This window comes from Podarcis cretensis, assembly GCF_951804945.1.
Source record: "Podarcis cretensis genome assembly, chromosome: 11".
NCBI lineage: Eukaryota > Metazoa > Chordata > Lepidosauria > Squamata > Lacertidae > Podarcis > Podarcis cretensis.
In genome coordinates this window covers 8,573,288-8,597,051 of record NC_137180.1, presented here as the reverse complement: position 1 = coordinate 8,597,051, position 23,764 = coordinate 8,573,288, and the positions used below count along the sequence as shown (strand labels likewise).

General features: G+C 38.6%; 1 protein-coding gene across 10 annotated transcripts in view; it reads right to left on the bottom strand.

The window, feature by feature from the left end:
- Positions 1 to 23,764, bottom strand: part of AOPEP (aminopeptidase O (putative)) — a 182,519-nt gene that overhangs the window by 138,280 nt on the left and 20,475 nt on the right. For all 10 annotated transcript variants that reach the window (XM_079996065.1, XM_079996063.1, XM_079996069.1 and 7 more), the window contains 2 exons: positions 22,289 to 22,445; positions 19,526 to 19,774 (listed from right to left, as the gene is read on the bottom strand). In XM_079996065.1, the coding sequence (XP_079852191.1) occupies positions 19,526 to 19,774; positions 22,289 to 22,445 (406 nt within the window). The remainder of the gene's footprint in view (positions 1 to 19,525; positions 19,775 to 22,288; positions 22,446 to 23,764) is intronic.

Genomic DNA, 23,764 nt, shown 5'->3' with positions numbered 1-23,764 from the left:
TGTGCTAACCCATGTTATGTTTAAAAATATTGTTAAAAATTCAGTGCCTAGTCACACAAACCAAAGAAAAAAGAATTGCTTTCTGTGTTATAAGCAATAAAAAAAAATTCAACTGCTTTGTAATGGGTTTTTCTAGCAGAAAATTGGGGTTGGGGCAATGAAGAAAAGCATTACCAGCACCTAAATTTATACACTTCAGTTAGTATGTCTTGAGAACCAGGCAGTAATTTCTGTTTACCAAGAAAGGAGATGTATAGTTTTCCTTTGCTAGATCACATCATATCCAGTTAAACTTTCCATGCCACAGAACATTTCAATAAGTAAATAGAATTATGAAGTCTTCAAACTGCCTGATTTGCATGCAATATCTGCATAGTCTTACTGAATATTCTGCACAGTTTCAAGCAATGAAGACATCAGGAACTAATAAACTGTCTTCCCCTTTTCTTCTGCAAGAAACAAGCAACAAAGCAGCATGACTCAAATGTTGTCTAACTCCATCTTAACATACGGTACAAAGATTCTCTACATCCACACAGTTAGTTTGTTATATCTTTGCCTTAGACATTCTACAAGTTTTAGAACACCTATCTTAGATCTCCATTGGTAAAGATAGTTTTCATAATAAACCAGTCATACTATTGAATGCTGTTTGTGTTTTGCTTTTATCAGCTTCCGCAAACCGTATGCATACTGCTCAGGGTATAAAATAGGATGTCTTCCATTTACCAACTGAGCATCCACCAATTCTCATTATTTTGATTAATGAGATACATGTTAACAAAAAGAAAGACACATAGGGAGAGAGAACACAGAATAAGCAATGACTTCAAAATTATTTTCTTAGCTTATTTTGTGCAACAGCTATACAAGCCTTCCTTTTTATGCGTGTCAGTCAATAAGATATCTGTTGTGTGTTTTGCACAAAGAACAAAGATGCCTTTATCGATTCTCAAAGTCTGTAGGACAAACCATTCATGCTGTCAAACTCCCCTAAAACCCTTTCAGCAAATAATAAAATCCATCAGTGACAAATGTCAACATGCTAATTTGTTGAAGAGGAAACAAAAGCAACATTCAGGCGAGGTGCCTCATTTCATATTATATCAGCCCTCCAATTTGTAACAACTTTACGGCAACCCACAGATTATGCAATTCTAAACAGTGCTGTGGAGCAACTAAGGCCAGAAAACAATTTTTTTCTGAACAAAATTGTGTGGGGGTTAATAGCCCCACATAAGTTAAACAACTGAGGTCTTTAAAAAATATTTACTGCATGATTTTCAGAAATACAGAGCCATAAATTCATTTGGAATAGCCTCCTTTGTTAAACTAGAAGGGAAATAAGGTTAAATGATCTCATAAATGAAAGGTTCATCATCAACTGTACATTGAAAATCTGGCTTACCATATGATGCAAGACTAAAGAGTCATCCTGTGTATTGTAGGTAACAACTTCTTGTAAGGATTTTCTTCTTCTTCAGTAGAGTCACTCTCTAGGCATACTGAAGAATGCATGCATTTCCAGAGAGGTTTGGGACACTTACTAAGGTATAAATCTCCCAATTACTCCAGATCCACTGAAGTGATTAACCTTATGACTACATAAGAACAACTTACTCATTAGAATTGTTGTGGGCAAAGCTCACCTGTTTCAGTGGCCTCTACAAAAAAATGTGGCATCATTGCAACTGGTTTAGAAATCTGCAACAAAACATTGCAATGTGTCCTCAGCTTCAAAAGGAGCATGTTTTGGGGGCGAGGTCTGCAAGGTACAGTGGTACCTCGGGTTAAGTATTTAATTCGTTCCGGAGGTCCGTTCTTAACCTGAAACTGTTCTTAACCTGAAGCACCACTTTAGCTAATGGGGCCTCCCGCTGCCACCGCACCGCTGGAGCACGATTTCTGTTCTCATCCTGAAGCAAAGTTCTTAACCCGAAGTACTATTTCTGGGTTAGCGGAGTCTCTAACCTGAAGCGTATGTAACCCGAGGTACCACTGTATTCCCACATGGCAGAGTTGATGTTGCCAGCCTTCATATCACGTTTGCAGACATATTTTCTGCAAACGGGCCTGGTGCCTGAAGCCAGCTCCCCATAAAATATGTCCTTGGAGATCCTGCCATCTTCCATTTGTGGACATGGCCAAAGCAGCATAGACATAGCTCAGACAGGAATGTGAATGTGATACTCAAAATCCTCCTGATGCAGAGAATGTGGAGGGATTGCTCCTGGTGGTTGTAAGTTGCCCACGACTCACTTCCATAAAGCAGTGTGCTCAACAAGCAAGCCTGGTATCAAAGCAACCAATTTTCTCTCTCCCTTTCCATTATCCTTTATACCTCACACTGCACCAGCTGACACCCTAAACATAAACAGGTTCTAGAAGCTGCTAATTCTTGAGGTTTTATTTTAAATTACAAACCAATATCCTTCTCTATACCTAAGGTGTCCCCCAAATATGGCCACCACCCACGTTGGGTGTAAGAGGGAACAAGTGGTACCTACAAAAAATATTGGAGTGGCAAAGTGCATTGGAACAATGGCTTGACAACTATAGTGATACTTCAGGTTACAAACTTTATCCGTTCCGGAGGTCCGTTCATAACCAGAAACTGCTCGTAACATGAGGCGTGCTTTCGCTAATGGCGCCTCCCGCTGCTGCCGCGCCGCCGGAGCACGACTTCCTCTCACATCCCGAGGCAAAGTTTGCAACAAGAGGCATCTACTTCCAGGTTAGCGGAGCGAGTAACCCGAAGCATTCATAAGGGGTACAGTACGTAACATGAGGTACCACAGTAGATACTAGCAATAACAATGAGTGCTAATTTATAATTTTAAATCAAGTGATCACTCAAATGAGTAAAAGGGGGTTAAAAATATCAAGATGTGTTTGACATTGCTTGGGGTTTGTGGCAGATTTATTCTAAATGTGAATACTACAATCACCCACTATTAAGAATTGTGTGCATGCGTCACAAAGCCTGAAAATTATGAGATCAAGAGTGGTTTGTAGGTGAATGATACTCTGTAGTGAGACATGAGAACAGAACAACAGGGGATACTCAAGTTGGTATTCACCTTCCATCTAGCTATAGCCCTAATGCCACCCCTGCCGCCCCTTAGCCCACAATAGCCTCCAAATAAATAGGATTCTCCCTAAACAGGTGTTACTGTAGCACCACCCCAAATGGATATTCCCGATTCCTGTAATGAAAAAAAGGTGGAAAAAAACCTCTGTGCACTCAAATAAAGATTTATTTCAGGCCCAGCATGTTTTGCACTATTTCTTCTTTGAGGGCACAATAAATGTACAAAATATATTTTGTACAAAAATCGTAAGGAATAGGATAGACTTTCTTCTAACCAAAAGGGTATCTGATAGAAAGTCTCTGAATCTGTTGGTGCACTCATCTACACACCTACTAAAAAATAAGTCCAAATTAATTTAATGGGGTGTATATGCAGGAAAATGGCTACAGGATTATAGCACAAAACTCCTTGTTCAAGCCATTTCAAGACATCCAAATTTGTTATAGAATAGATGAATAGTCTCTGGACACTCCAGCCAGACCTGAATGAGCATCGAAGAGTGTACGATTTACTGGATCAACTTCTTTTAAAATCCTAAATGTTTCAGCACTGGAGAACGAATCACTACATTACAAATCCTTATAGATTACTAGAAGGAAAAAAAGCCAATCAGGGAAATTTATTCTGTTTCTATTCCTCATGCTAATAAAGGATTATTTCCATTACTTAGAAAAGGAAAGATAGAATTTCTTCCTGACACCTTTCAGGGAAGTCTGACAAGTTTTCTCCAGTTGTTGCCTGGGTGACAGACATAGCAATACACACCAAACTAGCTATGCACACCCCAAATTGAATTTGTAAACTTTATAAAGGCAATAAGAACATAAGAAGAGCTGCTGGATATGGCCAATGGCTCTTCTAGCATCCTGTCTTCACAGGGGCCAACCATATGCCTATGGGAAGCCTGAAAGCAGGAACTGAGCACAACAGAACTGTCTCCACTTGTGAAGCAACTGGCAATCAGAGACATATTGCCTTTGACAATATAGCCATCATGGCTAGTGGCAGTTATAGCCTTACCGTCCATTGATGTATCTAATCTCCCTTTAAAGCTATCCAAACTATGCTAAGCAGGCCAAAATCAATCACACTACAATACCTTATTAGTTAAGTCAACACATTTCCATTGATCTGAGTGAAAGTAAATTGTCATAAGATCATGTGAATGGGATGAATCAAATTTTACTGATGTGGTTCATCTTGCAGATTCTTGATTCTCCAGCTTTAGAATGTTTAATAAAGATATAGGTATTCCTGTCCATTGACAAGTTGTGTCTCCCAAAAATAATTTGATTATCTGGGTTCTGTTCTCATTAGCAACTGTTAATTTTTCATGTGAGCCGTGCAGTCTGTACTTTCTAGCCCCAACTACCTGTTCCCAGTTCTGTAGCTAACAATATGTTTTATTGTGATATTGTGACATGAACAAATATTCACAAAACACCAAAAACATTTACATTTCAAGACCAACCACCTATTCCCCAGACACAGGATATCTGAGACACTACTGTGCACAAACAGCTTGTTAGTCTCTATGAGGAACTGCTATAATGCATGCACACAAACAAACAAACACACACACATGGAGCAGGGTAGATTTTAGTGAAAAATTAATGTACCTGGATAAAATAGTTCAATATATTTGAATATTTTTTTTAAAAAATAACTTGCCCTTCTGGACAATAAAATGTTCAAAAAATTAAATATAATACAAAAATGGATTTATTGTCTTTTATCTGAATGTCTGAGGCAAAATTTAATAAGAAATATCGAAGAACCTGCTAGCAGACTAAATAAAGCCCATAATCTAATGACCATTTTTCTAATGTAGTATTACATCATTAACTTTACAACAAGATTACAGTGCACAGTATTATATTCTGAGTTGGATAATCAATGTTTGGCTCTGGTGACATGCATACAAAGAAATAGGAGTAAGAACAAATTCTCCTGCCTCTCTCTCTCCAACGCTGCAAAATCAAGGACAGTTTAAGATGTTAAGCATAAGCAGCAACTGAATGATACAGGTAAATTATGAAACTGTTTTGGGATTTTAAAAAATTCCAGGCTGTTAATTTTTTTATCAAATTCTTTTTCTTTGGGGATAAAATCAGCACTAGATGAAAGTTTAACAAGAATTTGGTCACTTAATGAAATTAAAGGTGGGATGTCCATTCGCAGGAATGTATGCAATGCAAATCTGGAAATGAATTATATTGCAATCTACAAATTGCATTAAATGGTATGAGATAATATAGTGAAGACCTATCTTTGAGAATCTGTTGAGGGATAAGAGAGTGAGGAATAACCCTCTGCCATCAGGGAATGGAAATGATGGAGAGGAAGTTGCAAGTTGGAAAAGGCAGAGAGAAAGCTGAGGGCAGTAGCAAGGAACTCTCAGAAGCTGCACTCTTGTTACCATTGAGGCACTATACCTGAAGAAAAATCCTGGATTTCTAATTTATTTCACTGGGCAACACTCACTTTTCTACAAGGAAAAAATTAAAAAAAACTTCTTCAAAATGAGCCAGAAAGCTCCTTCCAAAAGAACCTGGAAGCTCCATGTATATTGTCTGAATCTAGTAAAAAAAATATAGGGCTGGTTTCATCTAACCAGACCCATCAGCGGAAGCTGTACACAAGGACAGTGTACCAGCCCCAATGGAGTTCCCCTTTCCTTCCCCCAAGCACACCCTGTAATTAGCTGCCCGGCACATTTTGCTTCATAAGCTTCCATTCTACAAGTGTTAGAGATTTACTTTAAAAGAAAAAGAAAGCGCAGAGTCTGGGGGTCTCTGCTGGCCCTGGGACTTCCACCCTCTCAAATACCCTGGCAGCTAGCCAGAAGGAACTTCTGTAAGTACTGCAAACTTGATCTCTGTCTACCAAAAGATTCAAGGAACCAGTGGTGCTTCACTTTCCACTATAAGCTCTCAGAACATTTTCCAGCTATTTACTCTGAGCAACTCCCCACTCTTAGTTGGATTGAACTACTCACCGACATACTTTCTCAACTGCCTGCCACTTGCTTCTGTTCCTGCCTCATCACTTCAAACTGCTCACACAGCTGGAATGTATTAACTGCTATCATCACCAGGGGTTTCTGCATTATTCTAGGTCACATGTTCTGATTCTGCTGTGACTTAGGAACCAACTGTAACCCTCGTATTTACCTTTTAAACATACAGATACCTGCAACTTTATGGGCTATAAACCTGTTATATATCTAAAATAAAACTGGAATTCAAAGGATTCCACTGAATGAAGAATTTTGGGAATACAAAAATAGCAATGCAGTCAGTTATTACCCCTACGGAAGGTTACTTACCTTTATATGATTATACCTATGGCTATAATCATAATATGACCCACACTAAAACTAATTTTTAAAATTATTGCTTAGTGTGCTGGAATACAAACAAGAAAGTGGACCAAGTGTTACAATGACATCAGAACATAATAACACAAAATAATGCTTATAAGACTAGCAAGCCTGTTTTCTGCTATCAAAGTAATTACTACTGTGAAGAAAAATGTTTGCTCTGACATATATCATATTCTTGTCAAGCAGGAGGCAAACTGTTTGGAGTATGGTTTTATATGAGAATTCAAACAGCTGTCCATATGTGATCAAATTACACCGGGATTTTACAGATAGAAATCTATAAACAAATGCAGCTGTCACAAGTCAAAAGTTTTTCTCCCCCATAACTTTGATAAGTATTTTTCCATTTGTATTTCAGAATTCAAATGCAGAAGGATAACTTCCAAGTGCAAAACATATCTGAATCTCTTTCAGTATCATTTTATGTAAACATCTCTCCCAACCAAACCTTTTCAGAGGTTCCATAATCAACTTACCCAACAACACAAAAGCATCTGAAGCTTGAATTACTTTTTATACAAATATACATAATCACTGAATTACAGTTATGTGCAATGCTTTTCTTTTTTTAAATCTACATGATTAGAAACCAATATATCAGATAACGATAAGAAAACACTGTACGCATCTCAAGCTAAAGAGCTATGATCAGTACATCATTTTCCCTAAAAACCAAATTGAGACGTGGAGGGCAACAGACCAACACAAGTAATAACACTGACTAGCACTAGCTTCAAGTATGTTTGCAAAAAAGAGGGTGTGCTAGACAGGAGAAAGGTGAAATGAAAAGATTTCCTGTTCCCCTCTCCACAAATTTGACAAGTTGTTTCAAGAAACATGGAGGAAAACAGAAAATGACTTTAGGCTGGCACCTGAGAGACAGTGCAGAGCAGTAACTGACACAAGGTCATTGGCTGTTGATTCTTGCAATGGGAGCTATTGGGCTGGCAGAATAAAAGGAAGCCTGCATTTATTACCTAGCATAAACACATTCAAGCCTGCCAAAGAAGTAACTATGAAAGAAAAGGAAGTAAAATGTTCCAAAAACAATATGATTACGAAAGAAATAGAATAACACTTTTAAAACTGAAACGTAAATAAAATATATAGTCCACATAGACATCTGGTATACAAAGTTTACACACCAATGTTTTCTATATGTTCCATAAATTGTTTCTTGATAAAGATGTACTGTTATAAGCATTACCATCCTTTTAATGGATGTCAAATGTTTACTTACTCCTGAAAATATGCATTAACATTGTGTGCACTGAAGTCCAGGATAGAAGTGAACGCTTTAATGAATATAAACATACATCAATATATAAACATGGTTAAAGCTTAAAACCATCCAATTTAAACAAATCCTATATGTTAGCAGTCCTGCTAAGAAATCTTTGGCTACATTTCATTTCCATTTCCTACTCGAGATATAAATCAAGAATGAATCCACTGACTTCAGTCCAGTGGGTCTGTATTTTCATCACTAATGCTTAACACAAAACAGAATTTAGTTGATATGCTGGCACCATGCATCATGTAAAACGTTATAATTTTAACTTTGCAATTTTTAGTTTGCAGAACCCAGAGAGAGACATAACCAAGATGGCTCTCTCCATTGGACTTAATAAGGAAGCCATTACAGAACTGTGGAATTCCATTAATGTCTGAATTGTACTTCTGAATCTGATCATTGGCTCAGGACTTAAGACTTTATTGCAGAATTATCTGCTTCATAACCCAACCCAAAGAAGAATACAGTCAAATGAGAGATCTGCAATAGACATTTCACAGCACAGACTGTACCATCTTACTAGCCTCCAAAGAATGAAGCTTTCCAAATACTTAGTTATTGTAACATCATATATTAGCATTCAAAATAGTAACAGTAGTGCCTTAACCAACAGGAGTATAAATTGTTGCTCTATTAACACTTGATGGCAAATGAGTAGCCAAGCAGGCTGATGATGGGAAACCTTTCAAAGGGAGTGCTTGGACATATTCAATCATATCATGCAAAGCAGGGATGGGGAAACTGTGGCCCTTCCAATATTGCTAGATTCCAACTTCCTTTGAGGGTTTTAAGCAGAGGTTCGATGGTCATTTGTCATGTATGACGTAGTTGAGATTCCTGCATTACATGGGGTTGGGTCAGATGACCCTTGGGGTCCCTTCAACATTACAGTTCTGTTCTATAATTATGGATCAGCTGCCTTCATTGCTCTGGTCACAGTTACAACTTCATAAGGCTTTTTATCAGATTATTATTAACTCAAGTATTGCTATCATAAAGACCTCTGCTATGTCCCTCTTCTATGTTTGTGTGTGTGCATTTTCAATTTTGATATATTTGCAGAATTTCCTTTTACTACATAAAGGACCCCTGACAGTTAAGTCCAGTCGCGAACAACTCTGGGGTTGCAGTGCTCATTTCGCTTTACTGGCCGAGGGAGCTGATGTTTGTCGGCAGTTTTTCCAGGTCATGTGGCCAGCATGACCAAGCCACTTCTGGCGAAACCAGAGCAGCGCACAGAAACGCTGTTTCTTCCCACCGGAGCGGTACCTATTTATCTACTTGCCTTTGACGTGCTTTCAAACTGCTAGGTTGGCAGGAGCAGGGACCGAACAACAGGAACTCACCCTGTTGCAGGGATTCGAACTGCCAATCGGCAAGTTTACACCACAGCGCCACCCGCATCCCTTTTACTACATACAAAGTGCATAACTGTTACCCCACTTATAGAAAATGCACCTGTTTGTGAGTAACAACGTGGCAGTGCTGCTTTCCTGAGCCAGTGTGATGTAGTGGTTAAGAGCGGTGGACTCGTAATCTGGGGAACCGGGTTCGATTCCCTCTCCTCCACATGCAGCTGCTGGGTGACCTTGGGCTAGTCACACTTCTTTGAAGTCTCTCAGCCCCACTCACCTCACAGAGTGTTTGTTGTGGGGGAGGAAAGGAAAGGAGAATGTTAGCCGCTTTGAGACTCCTTCAGGTAGTGATAAAGCGGGATATCAAATCCAAACTCTTCTTCTTCTTCTTCCTTCCATATCCTGAAATCTGCTGCTGCTCCAATTGTATTCTTCTAACTTTAAATTTAGCTTCTCTCCTCCTCCCCCCCTTTCGTTTCTTACTAGAACAGGGACTAAAATGAAAGGCAAGCAGCAGCAGTTCTGTGCTTGCACAGCTTCTAGTTGGCCGCTGTGATAAGTGCCAACTGAAACAGGCTAAAAACTGTACTGTTCCCATGAGAAAAACCATGAAATGAATGCTGCAATATATTGCTGAGAATGAAAGCAAAAATTAAGAAGAACCTAACTACATGGAAGGTGTTTTTCATGAAGCTGCTAGATTTGGGAACAAGGATTCATGGCATGGATAATAATGCACAGGGCATCTTGGCCTCTACACAGAGACTGTCTTGTGGATCATGGAATATGGCCCCTAATACAGAAACCAGCTGCCACAAAATCCTGAGAACTGAGCTTTAATAGATAGTTTATTGGCCAGAAGGGGTGGTCATTAATATCTGGAGCGAATAAATGAGGTAGCTTTTCCTGTGCCCTAGGAAAATAACCAGCCATTCTGGCCATCAGTTAGGAATGGGGGAGAAATTCAACTGAATTAATATTTAAAGCTGAATATCTCAAATTTACACTTTTTGAAACAATATGAGAACCAAAACACAGTCATTGTTTGAAATTCACACTTTTAAAATTTTGTTATGTAGTTCTCCAATCAATGTTTGCTAATATATATATATATGAGAGAAAGTGGCCTAGCACTAAAATGCTAAATATTTTTCATGGTGATTTTTTTGGGGGTGGGGGTCACAAATTGCTGCAGAAATGTAGAGAACTGAAGTGAAGAATGGAAAAATTAAAAATTGACACAAGTAAAATTGGCAGATCCTTTCATCCCTACCAATAATTCATAGTTTTCACACACAACAACCTTCTCCGCCCCCCATCCCTACAAAAGTCAAAAATATGTGCTACCTAGTTTGGGGCTAGACATTTCACATCTTTTGCTCTATTTGGACTCAAGAGGGTACAAACTGACCTGGAAAGATCCATAATGTATTGAAATAATAACAGAGATACAGATCTAAATATTATGAGGAAAAATCTAATTTTTCAGATTTCCCTTATGGATAAAACTGTTCATCAAGGCCAAGGTGTGAGCTGTCATCTTCATACTTATATACCAAAATTTTCCTCATTGTTGTTTTTTTTTTTTGGGGGGGGGACCACTCATTACCATCAACAACATGGCTGATAATCTTACTACTGTAGTGACACATGCTTTTTTAAACAAGAAGCTTTGTTTATTCACCCCAGATGGTAATGATCACCCCATATTCACACCCTTAGTCTACAGACTAAAATAACTGTCCTACTCTTGAAAGCTGGTGAAAGAATAGTAACATATTGACAGTTCCTCTTGAAGGATCAGAACCAGCAAAGTGTTAGTATGAACTTCATAAGATTGCACATATATACATATTAGCCATGCTGCTATATTCTAGAATAATTCATAAACTAATTCACAATGTAGATTTCATATTTTTAAAGAGATGAGTTTCTATCAATTTAAAAATATGTGTATATTCAATAGGATTTTCATTCATGATCAAATTTATCAATGTTGACTGAAATAAACATTCAAATATTTAAAACACTTGTACAATGTTAATTGTAATGATCCTAGCAGGCACCACTATAATTCCAGTCTCAAAATGCAATAGACTACAACCATTATTCTAGAGTAGTACCACAAAGGTCCCTATTTACAATCTGAGCACATTTTCTACAATTCAGGCTTGGAGAAAGAACATTTCTTGTTCTGAAAGAGATCTTTAGACTATGAAGATCCACTATGTAGTGTTCATCTTACACTATGCTCCCTTAAACAAGTAAAGGCTTTGACACCTTTAAAAGAAGATATAAGGAACTCATGGTAGGGAAAATAATCAAGTAAAGTGTAACCAAGAGTATGTGTAATGTTCATAGGATGTTTTGACACTACAAAAGGGTTCTCAGAGGCAATGGAAATGCCTGTTAAAAAGCAATAATTCTACAGTTCATTTGATATTAATGCAACATAAAGGTAAAGGTAAAGGTACCCCTGCCCGTACGGGCCAGTCTTGACAGACTCTGGGGTTGTGCGCCCATCTCACTTAAGAGGCCAGGGGCCAGCGCTGTCCGGAGACACTTCCGGGTCACGTGGCCAGCGTGACATCGCTGCTCTGGCCAGAGCCAGAGCCAGAGCCGCACACGGAAACGCCGTTTACCTTCCCGCTGGTAAGCGGTCCCTATTTATCTACTTGCACCCGGAGGTGCTTTCGAACTGCTAGGTTGGCAGGCGCTGGGACCGAGCAGCGGGAGCGCACCCCGCCGCAGGGATTCGAACCGCCGACCTTTTGATCGGCAAGCCCTAGGCGCTGAGGCTTTAGCCCACAGCGCCACCTGCGTCCTATTAATGCAACATATATACCACTAAATAGTACAACCCAATCCTATGCAAATTGACTCAGAAGGTGCACTGAATTCAATGGAATTTAGTCCTAAGCATCTATACACTTAACTACACAATGTCACCCAAAAATCAAAAGAAAAAGCCTTTCGATTTGTGTTGGTCAAACAGCAGTCCTATCTCTCAACCCCCCTCCCTATCTTAAGGAAATCTCAAAAACAGTATCTAATATTTTATGGAATGAGTGTCTGCTGCTTCAAGAAGTGAGGTGGTCAGTAGACACGTGCATACCCATCTTTCTGGATTGCAAGTTATACCTTTGTATTCCCCTCACTCCAAGTGTTACTTGTGCTGAAGCTTTTCCTGGTTAGACAATAACATCCAAAGGTATGAATAGCAACTAGGTACTGCACACTGCTTCAACAGTTCTGTGATTAAGTGGTCTATAAATCTTTCTTAACAGATTAATTACTTTTGAAAAACACAGGATACCTAGAGCTACAAGATTTATCTGAACTGGACACAATGTGTCTGAGATGAAGAAGACATGTCATTGTCCACTTTTTTTTCTAACCCCAATTCAGATTTCAACAAATCCTGAAAGATGTTCACAATCCCAGAACTTGGAATCTCCAGTGATATGTGAGGTTAACAATTGTAGTCATTTCCCACCAACTTTATCAAGCAACACACAGAAATTATTTTAGGTGGGAGACTGTGTAGTTGCAGACTGACAAGCAATGTGGATCTTAGTGCAATCCATATTTTGTTGATATTTTAATCTTCTCTGCTCCCTGTAAGACTATAAATTATGACCGCCCACTTAACATGAGGGAGAAAAGAAAAATATTTTCAGTTAAAAGGACAGTCAATTGTTTGAAAGTGAGACACACTGAAAATAACTGATCTTTTCCATTTTGCCATGGCATTCAATAGGGTTATTTGTTCAATTCTCTGACCCACATTAACAGGGTTATAATTAGCAGTTTCCACAGATTTCAGTTGTTCAAAAAGTTCTAATTTAAACTTAGGTTCTCTCTTAAAAATAATGGGTTATGAAATGAGAAAACCTGCAAAAAAATTCTGGTCTATCCATTAACTAGATTTAGTTCAAATGTGTTTCAGGGACTCTATATTATTGTTTTTGAATATATATTTTTTTAAGTTGAAGTTTTGGAAATACTTGAATAAAAAAAATTGAAATCCAATTAGAAGCATCACTGCAATGATCTCACAACTTGAGTTCAATCATAACAGCCTCATTTTTCCTACATCTTTCTTTTAGCTCCACCAGAAGGTAATTACTGTGTGTTCCACCCTATGATAGACTTGGACTCAAAACACATCTGTTACACATTTATGGGCTAAGTGGTTCAGCATGCTGGTAAGGAAATATTGTGTGTTTGATGTACTCCAAATCTTGTTTTGATCCCCAATTGACAACTGAGTGGAGGACCATTTCCAAAGAGGTAGCAAATTTGACTTTAGGTTTAGCTAAGAGGTAGAACATTTTCTCATAATGCTCCTACAGATAATATGAATAGGCATGCCTCAAATCATCACTTTTATCACTCCACATACTGTAAATGATGACAGCCCTTGAATCACTTTGTCATAGTAATCTTTAAAAACAGTTTACAAGTTACAGGTCCTCCCTAAGCAGGTCCCAAGCTTGAAGCCTTTTCAAAAGGTCACCCTCTTTGGGACTGGCTTTTAACTGGTCATCAGATGTTGGACAACTTATAATGGTTATATTATAAAGCAATGGAATGTTATTCTATTTTGCTGAAGTTTTTAATGTGTATCTTACTCACTCTGAATATTTGAGATAGGGAGGGTTCTGCATCTGTGCCTCTAATCTAGGGGACATCCTTCCCCACACTCCACCCAATTATTTCCCAAATTCATTCCACTCTACACTGTGGTACATCCCTAGTGAAATTCTACTCCAAACCCCAATTTTAAGACCATAAAATTCTTCCCAATCACTCTAGTTCTCCTGCCTTTTATATGAAGGAGTATATCTTCCCTGTTGCTTCATACTTCCCATGGTCATGTACAATGCAGCAATGTACAAGTTCTCACTTTGTATACTACAAAATGTCGAAGTGTGGAGTGCTCCTGTTCAGGACTCCATTCCATTCTTCTCCCAGCAAGTTTTCCATTTCTCTTCCTCTCCTCGATAGTTGGCCAATGTTTTGTGGCAGCCAAACATGCTTAATCTTCATAAGGCTGTATTGGACTTTACCACTCTCCCCAACTAGGATTAGTCTGCCGATAACTCTCCTCTTATGCATGCATAGTACATAAGATCCAGCATTCAGAAAACTGACTTCATCAACAGTATACTTGATTCAGGAAGCACAAACAATTAACGCCATGTTAATCAGGCATTCTGTCATCATTTCTCTATATCTGAAGCCACCCTCTGTTTGAGGCAGTTATATGAGCAGCAGAGAATATGCTGAGTACTAAACATCTCAAACTAGTTTTAATGGCCGTTAAACCATTTTTGTATGTTTGATGAAGAACAATCACACAGTATAAAGCCACAATAAGAACGCTAAGGCCTGCCTCTAGGCAAGCCTTTTAAAAAACTAAGCCAGCATCTGGAATACACTGGAGTTAATGTCCTAACTAGATACTGACTGAATTTTCATATGATTGATACAACAAAGGGCCTATGTTAGCTTTTCGTTTGCTACTAATATATAATGAACGCTTCAAGAATAGTACTTACTATTTATCCCTACATTATACTGACAGTCAGCTGCTGTTATCTTTCTGGGACGTTCCTTTGTTGTTGTTGTTTAGTCGTTTAGTCGTGTCCGACTCTTCGTGACCCCTTATGTCTAATTAATTACTTCTAGCCATTACTAAATGTAGAGATGTATAAAACTTGGCAGACACTTGTCAACACTCCCCTCCTCCCCACTCCTGCCATCAATTTAATGCTATACTGGACCTTAAAGCCTGGAAAGACCACATGGATAAGCCAATGTTGCTCTTTCCAGGAAAACACCAGTTTGTGTTCGACAAGAACTGCATACTGTATATCTCTTTTTCAATCTCCTTTTCCCTCCTCGCTTTCAAGGGAGTGGGAGAGTCAAACCATACTGGACTGTTTAGTTTTGCAAATGTGCTAGCAGTTTTATTCCTGCACCACTAGGAGGAGTGCATGAACAGCTGCTCCAGGGCAGCACTGCTATTGCCCCATCTAGAGAAAACACTGCAGGTAACCAGAGCATGTAGCAACAGCTTTAGCATCTTACATAGACAATTGGTTACAACTCAAATGATCACTGCTCTACAGAAAAACACATAATGGTCAGAGTGTTGGACTGGGACCTGAGACACCAGGATTCAGCCATGAAGTTCACTGAGTGACCTTAGACCATCTCTTAGCCTAGCCTAACCTCACAGGGTTGTTGTGAGGATGAAATGGGGTGGAGGAGAACCATGTACACCACCTTGAGATACTTGGAAGATAAAGGTGGTTGGTTGGTTAATTAATTAATTAATTAATTAATTAATTAAATGTTGCTGAAACAATCAAAGCTCAAAACTCAATAAATCTCAGGATTCAGAGAAGGAAAATATGTTTACACTATTATTTTTTAACTGTGACACTTTCCTCCAGCTTCATAAAGAGCACATCTAAACATTTGCTTGTGATAGGCACCAGTGGGTATGAGGAGCCTCTGAAAATAGGAAGTGTGATGCAGAGCAAGAGAACAGGGCTAATGCTGGAAACAGCAACTGTGGAATTTCAATTCACTGTCCTGTTGACTTGAAAGGAACCACTGGATGATGGCAATACTAACCTAGGCATTGTCAAACAAACAAAAAACCCACCCCTAAGTTTCTATTTAAGATCTAGAAGCAGGCGGGGCTGCCTCTAATTATTTTTTTAAAATAAGTAATCAGGTTTCTCTTACCATATAAAAGTCCATAGCAAATTAAAAACATAAGGTGATGATACATGCAAGACATATAAGTAAGATTTCAAAGGAAGATTTTCCTTTAAAAGGCGTCGGCAGGTCTTGAAAGAAAATGCTGCTGAATCTGCTGTGGTGGCCGCTGGAAAATACAACCTCAAGCCTCTAATTAAGCTCTTCTGCGGAAGAAGCACCATCATTTCTTCCTACTCTGAAATGTGAGATAACCATCCCCCTCAAATAAGAGATGGTACTACTTTTGTGCATTAAAAATGAAGTAGCTACAAGGCTAATGAGGAACAGACTTGCCGACGTACATGGACACACACATACAATATCCCAAATCTAAAGATAATGACTGAAAATTTATGGCTCTTTCCTTCTCTGGCAGGCTGGAGTACAATTAGAATTCTCAGAACAGCAGATCCTTTGTGCCAGCAGGCTGCATTATGTTTATACTACTGCAGATAGGCTAGCTAGATGATTAAATAAATACATAGCACAGCATCCTTTCTGCATCAAAATAATACATAAAGTAGTAAAGGAGCGCTGGAATACAGGAGCATATCTGAACTGATGTCATTGCATTGTTACAGTAAGGACTGACAGGAATTAGATGTACAGAATATCTTGCACCATCAACCAGAAGAACATGATGTTATAAATTTCATACGTGTGTGTGTGTGTATCTCACACACACGCTTTTAGGTGTCAAAAAGTAGTCAGATATGTAAGCATCTTACACTTACCGTATTTTTCGCTCTATACGACACACATTTTCCCCTCCAAAAATTAAGGGGAAATGTGTGTGCGTCTTATGGAGTGAATGCAGGCTCCTTGGCTTCAGTGAAAGCAACGCGAAGCCTCCGAAGCACAGTGGGAGCGCTCCCGCCGCGCTCTGGAGGCTCCGCATTGCTTTCGCTGAAGCCTGGAGAGCGAGAGGGGTCAGTGCGCACCGACCCCTCTCGCTCTCCAGGCTTCAAAGATAGCTGCCTGAAGCCTCCAGATGCTTCGGGTTCCTTTCGCTGAAGGGTAGGTGCCAGTTGAGCTAAGGTGCAGTGCCCCTTCAGCTAAGTGGGAGAAGAAATGGAAGGGGCTCCGTTTCTCCTGCCACTTCACTGAAGGGGCACTGCGCAGAGAGGGGGAGAAATTTTTCTTGTTCTCCCCCTCTAAAACAAGGTGCGTCCTATAGAGCGAAAAATACGGAATGTAACAGCACAAGAGACATGGAAAAGTGCCATTCTTTTCACTTCACTTTAATGTAACTAAGACATTAAAAAATTGGAATTATTAGAATAACCACAAAAATATTTCCTTATGCACAAAGACACATTCACATGTAGCACTTTACTCTAAATTTAATCAGGTTTTACTTCCATCATAATTACTTTGCTTTGGTTTCATTCATGAACTCATTTCTGATGCAATTACTCCCCACGTGCACTATATCCTACCAGCATGCTGGGAATTCACCTGTTATTTTATCTGAACACGCACTGTATTATCTTGAATCAATACTACATACAAAGACCTATGAGCCACAAGTAGTTAAACAGTCTTACTATCCCAAAAGGAAACAAATGCATTAACAACGGTTTGCCTGTTCAGAACATTAACCTTGTTTTCCCAAGTGTGTAATGACATAAGTCAATTTTACCATGGTTCCTATAGTCTGTACTTTAGTCAAACCAATGATCAATGCCAAAATATGAAAAAACCCAACAATCTGAGTTTATGGTGACCTTTGGGGCCACCTTGAGTGAGAAGCTGATGTTTGTGTCTGCTACCAGCGCTGATTATCAGGTGCTGAGGTTGTGCAGTGCTGTGCATGTTATGATTATATAGTTGGAACCTGGGAGTGGATAGAAGTACTGTAGTTCTATACCAGTGGTAGGCAACCTAAGGCCCGTGGGCCGAATGCGGCCCAATCGCCTTCTCAATCCGGCCCTCGGATGGTCCGGGAATCAGCGTGTTTTTACATGAGTAGAATGTGTCCTTTTTATTTAAAATGCATCTCTGGGTTATTTGTGGGGCCTGCCTGGTGTTTTTACATGAGAAGAATGTGTACTTTTATTTAAAATGCATCTCTGGGTTATTTATGGGGCGTAGGAATTCATTCATTATTTTCCCCAAAAAATATATGTTCCGAGGGACGGTGAGGGATGGTGGACCGGCCCACAGCTGAAAAAGATTGCTGACCCCTGTTCTATACCCACCAGAGCAAGAGCTTGCTCTGGTAGATATGGGCTCCTCACAGGTGAGAGATATGAGAGGAGTATTATTTATTAGCACTCCTAATATTAGGAGCATGAGTTTATAAGTGCTTCAGAGATTAGGCTCAGCAGCGGACCTTTGTATGTGGGTTGTAATATGGCTACATGTCAGTAATTTATGTATGAGTTGTTGATGGAGGTAATGAATGATTGTAGTGGTTGTGTGAAATAGGTGCTGAGTGAGAGTAAGTGACCGTATGTATGTTGTGTTGATTGAAATTTTATATTTTATTGCCTTGCAGGTGCTGTAGCTTTATTTATTTTGATATTATGTTTATGTACATGGTATTGTTTCTGTATTTTGTTATGAATCATTTGACATGGTTTTATTGTACTTTCTATGTACAATATATATGCATTTATCTATTGTAAACCTCTTCGAGATCTTTCAGTGCAGTCTATAAATGAAAATAACATATAAATCATCATCTGAAGGGGAATCTCCTTGTTTACAATACAGTGCTATTAGTAGTTCTGTCAAAATATGGAAAAACCCAAGTGCTTATTAGGACATAACATTTCAAATAACCCAATACTGCCACCAGCTACCAGTATTAGAATCTCGGAATCTCTTTGGTAAGTATATAAACAATGCTTCCACATATCCTTTCTGTCCTCATAACAGCTCCAATGGGAAGGTCTATTTTGTGCTCCCTTTTCAGAATTCCCTGAATAGCTCTTTTGTGTCTGCAGAGCCCAAGAAACATAACTGATGGTCTATGTGAATCATTTGTACCATCCATTAACTAGATTCCTCCAGGGTGCTCAAAATCAGAACAGGATCTCTTTCACTTAAGAGGCTCACTACCTCCAGACTACACGCCTATATTTTAAGGGTGTCATTTGTGGCCTTATGTTTTATATTTGTTCCCATAAATCAGCTAGCACAGCACACTGCTAACACCAGTGGAATAATTGGTATCTATCATTGCTCTCCTTCTGATACGTATGTTGAAGGAAGATATTTCAAATATAGTAATTTACACTGCAGTTAAACAGTTGATATAGTCATTGTTTATATGCCTATTATTACATTTATATTCCACATTTTATCTTACCTGGCCATTAATTAGCCTCCAACAGCCAAAAGGTAGTAGACATGGTCCTTGCTATCTCCACCGGTTCTCTTTATCTTAACGCAGTCATAATTTTCAAAAACACATTTTTAATTTCCAAATGGCTACAGATGAACTATGATTTACTACTACTGGTCTTGCATCTCCTGAAGTACAGCAGGTATGACAAATATAGATAGGATTTTAAACAATGCTCTTCTGCCTGGTAAGGACAACAGAGCAAGATAGATACCGAGAAGAATTAGCAGATGAGTAAACATGCATGGAAAAATAGAAAAATCTCAATACCTGGCCATTCCAAGACTGGAGAAGTTGGGTGGAACAATCAAGACATCAAGCCTAGAAAAGGGATGGGTACCCAGGAGATTATAAGCAGCTGAGAGACACTGAGGAATCAGTTGCAGTAGAACCTCTTCGCAGGATTTCTTAAGGCACTGAGGAGCAAAGACACGATGAGGAATGACCACCTGAGAAGTGGCAGCAGGATCTTGGAAGCGGCAAGGATATGGCAGATGACCACAAGTCTGTTCTAACAACCTGAAATTGAAAAATAATATCTTATTTCTAGTAAGTAAAGTTCTGAGCATACTTAGGTAGTGCAGCTATGGATAACCAGAAGTGGCCTGCTGCATTAGGAAGACCAGTTCTTTTCTCTGGTGGAAAAAAAACGGGACTGCCACAACTATTGATAGAAAATGGGATGGCATGGAAATATGATGCTCTTAAGAAGATTCAGTATAAAGATTAACATTTCAGGGTTTCTGCTGAAATATTCCCTTCCACATCAAGCTGGTCTAGTGACATGTGGCTTGGCTGACTTCCTTGAGTCTGGAGGTCTGTAGGAATGTCTCTGCTGTACAGCCACTTTCCAACTATTATATATCCCACAACCTTGAGAATATGTTTTAGTAGTGATTAAAAAAATAAAATAATGCTAAGTGTCATTAAAGGGGTTCAAATATTTGAAGACCTGCAAGTAATAATGCCATCCACTAATCCATGTTGGTTCTCACACAGGTATAAAGTAGTTAATAAAGAATAATACAAGAAAAAAAATAGATGAAGCAAAAAAAAAAATAATCAGGCATATATCGGAAAAAATAAAGATCCTAAGAAGAAAACTTATGTTTACTTTAATCAGTTGGAATGACATCCTTCACATACTACAAAAATATCTCCCTTCCTAATTCCTAGTTCTTCAGGCTCATTAGGTACTAATGTAATGTAGGCTTGAATATAAATTGCTTTTGAGTTACGTACTTTTGTAAAAGCTGAGATCCAGTTCTGAGGACTTTTCAGTAGTTCCCTCAATGCAAAGAGTGAGGTTTTAGGGAACAAGACAGAGGACCTTCTTGATAGTGGTGCCCGCCCTGTGAAACTCCCTCCCATCAGATGACAAGGAAATAAGAAACTATCTGACTTTTAGAAGACATCTGAAAGCAGCCCTTTATAGGGAAGTTTTTAATGGCTGATGTTTTAGTGTGATTTTATAATTTGCTGGAAGTCGCCCAGAGTGGCTGGGGCAATCCAGTCAGATGCACGGCATATCTGAGACTGAGGCATCCCATGAGAACCATGTCTAATACTTTATAGTCCAATGCAAATTGTTGCACAACTGATCATGATGGTGTTTTCTAGGTTTATGTCTTTCATGTTGATTCATTTGCTGCTTATCACAGGCTAATGCCCTGTTTCCATATCCTTCTAAGCAGAAAGCTTCTCCTGAAAGTTAATCCATATGTATCACTGTTGCACTTCTTTTCTTAGCCTCTTCCTTCATTTGATCACAAAAGGGACATTGCTCTGAATAAATGACTATGTGGATACATATTTCTGTTTCTAGGATTGTTCTTCTTCAGTCCAAACATAACTTCTAGTTTTTTTAAGATCTACCCTATGGGTAAAAATTATGATGTACTTCTGTTCCAGGGCTACAGAATTTAAACTACACATTTTTCCATTCCATATTTACAACTTTAACAGCACTCAAATTGCTCATTTATCAGAAAAGGAGGGTGGTTCTTCTTTATTATTGCCAGTACCTCCATGCTCTGAAGAGAACATGAATACGCTAAACATAAACCATCTTAACCAGGGTTCACAAATCCATTTAAAGCTGTTGTTAAGATGGGAATTCTGGTCAGCATTGATGCAATTAGAACAGTAAGGCATAGCTAAAGCAGACATGAGAAAGGAAAGAGTGCAGAGCTCACTCCTGACTCTTAACCTGTTTATCATCTGTAGAATATTGGATAATAAATTCTTATTGCGTGAAGATGTTCTGAATGATGTTTCTAATCTTGAATAGTATACAGTCAGAACATATTAAAAGCAATGTATTTCAAAATCCTTTGAACAAAATCTTGCCATGAAATTGATGATCTGTTACAGACTCAAAAACATTAAAAACAAATGTATCACAACTGCAATATGTTTGTCTGTGAGCCTATCATACTACAAATATGTGAACAAACAGCAACTATTAGAAACAGGATACGTAAGACATAGCTGAATTGGAAAAAGGATGGAAAACATGGGTAGAAAGACATGGTACTGCTTCTCTGTGAATTTTAAAAAATCCAGAGTTAGAGTCTCAGAGAGTAGACTGCTACTGAACTAAAGGATGCCCACTTAAGGAGCACCTCCTTAGTATTATGAATGCAAATAGAACATTTGCAACCATACAGAGGTTAACTGTAGTGTTTTGTTTTGAACAAAAGCAACTTAAGTGATTTAAAAACAAGATTATAATGGATTATAATGAAGACAAAAGAATAGTTCATAGTTTAGGGGTTCACTTTTCACATACTTCAGCGAATCCATGTAGAAACAAATTCTATTACTCAAAGAATGCTCTCTCTTTTTTCAACGTAAGCAACATGCCTTTGCTCATCCTTGCCCATTGGAGTAATTTCTCTTATATGGTTTCCCTTTGCTTTGATTAAACATGTTCTGCTATTGTTCCTTGACTATGATGACTCATTTTCTTGTATAACAGAAAAAAAATGGAATGCTCTCTAAAGTACATATTTTTCAACTGTAATCACCGACCTGACATCCGCCTTTGACAACAGTGGAAAGAGCCCATCATTCCTCTGAACATCAGTTGCGCAAGTTTTTCTTTTAACTTCTGCCCAGCATCCTGCAGCAATAGTGAATGTAGATGCTGGCATTGGCATGGTCACATAATAAAACCAATTTAATACACCTATGAAAAAAAGAGCACAAGTTACGCTCTGCATTGGCACTTGAGCTGCTAAATCCAACACATTGTTCTCTGATTCGACTTCCCACCAAGCCTGAAGGTTAGATTTCTTGTTGTTATTTTATTATTCAACCATACTGTTTTTAAAAGATCATACTTTATGACTACATAGAAGTTATTTTTTCTACTATCCTTTCACTTCATGAAAATATTAGGCAAAAGTGTCACAGTAGCGTTCACATCTCCACAATCAGACCTGTTTCCATTTTAATAGCTTTGGTTCTGTAGAAATAATCCAATACACTCAATTTGATAGTAAGGGCTGAATCAAGAAGAACTCTCTAATAGCTTCCTTTCTATAGTACGGTTGAATTTTAAACATCAGGTGTACCTATTTCTCAAGCATCATCTATCTCAGGTATGGGGAACTGGATCTGGCCAGCTAACCAATTGCTCTTTGAAACTTGTCTTTGTACATAACAGATGAAAGGGAGCATGGGTTTTTCCTTAATCTTGAGATCCAGTAAACTGGGAGGAACCAAAGTAGTTCTCAGTCTCTGAATGCTGACAGGTCAGCTCTGTTGTCCTTGAAGCCTGATGTCCTAGTTGACAAATGCATGACCACGATGACTGAAATACCAAATGAAGACTTGCACATCTGAAGCAGCTATCACAGATCCAACCAACACTACAGACAGGGGTTTCAAATCACACAGTGATTTTCAAACACAATCAGTATATTGTGCAAGCAACTTATACGTGCACATGTGAATTCGTTTCAACTGAACTTCAACAGCTTCAACACACAGGTCCCAAGACTAAAAGCATTTTGCTTTACCATATCTTCCCTCATTCATACTTCCCTCAAATTCTACAAAATAAACACTGGGTGCTTCCAGACTGTCAATATTTTGGGGCAGGATTCAAGCACTTACTGGTAATTGTAATTGATTAAGAGGTCTAGCAAAACAAAATCATTTCTCAAAAAGATTTGACTTCTTGAGAAAAGGAATGTGATGAGAAAATGTCCTAGAAATTGGAATAAAACAATGTCATCTAACCTCTCCACAAACAAATAAGAATAAACCCTCATTAAATAGCCAGTGTAATCTAATCTCCATACAAACAAATCATGATGAATGCTCGGTGGGTTGCCTGGAAGTGGCCACAGTGGCAATTTTCAAGTCAAACAGTAAACAGAAATTATATGAGAGATAATAATTGAAGAAAAATCATCCAAACTGAGAGTCAATGATCCCAAACAAAAAAGATGACAAGGGAGAAAACAGTATAAAGAAAACAAAAAATAGGGATACACAAAC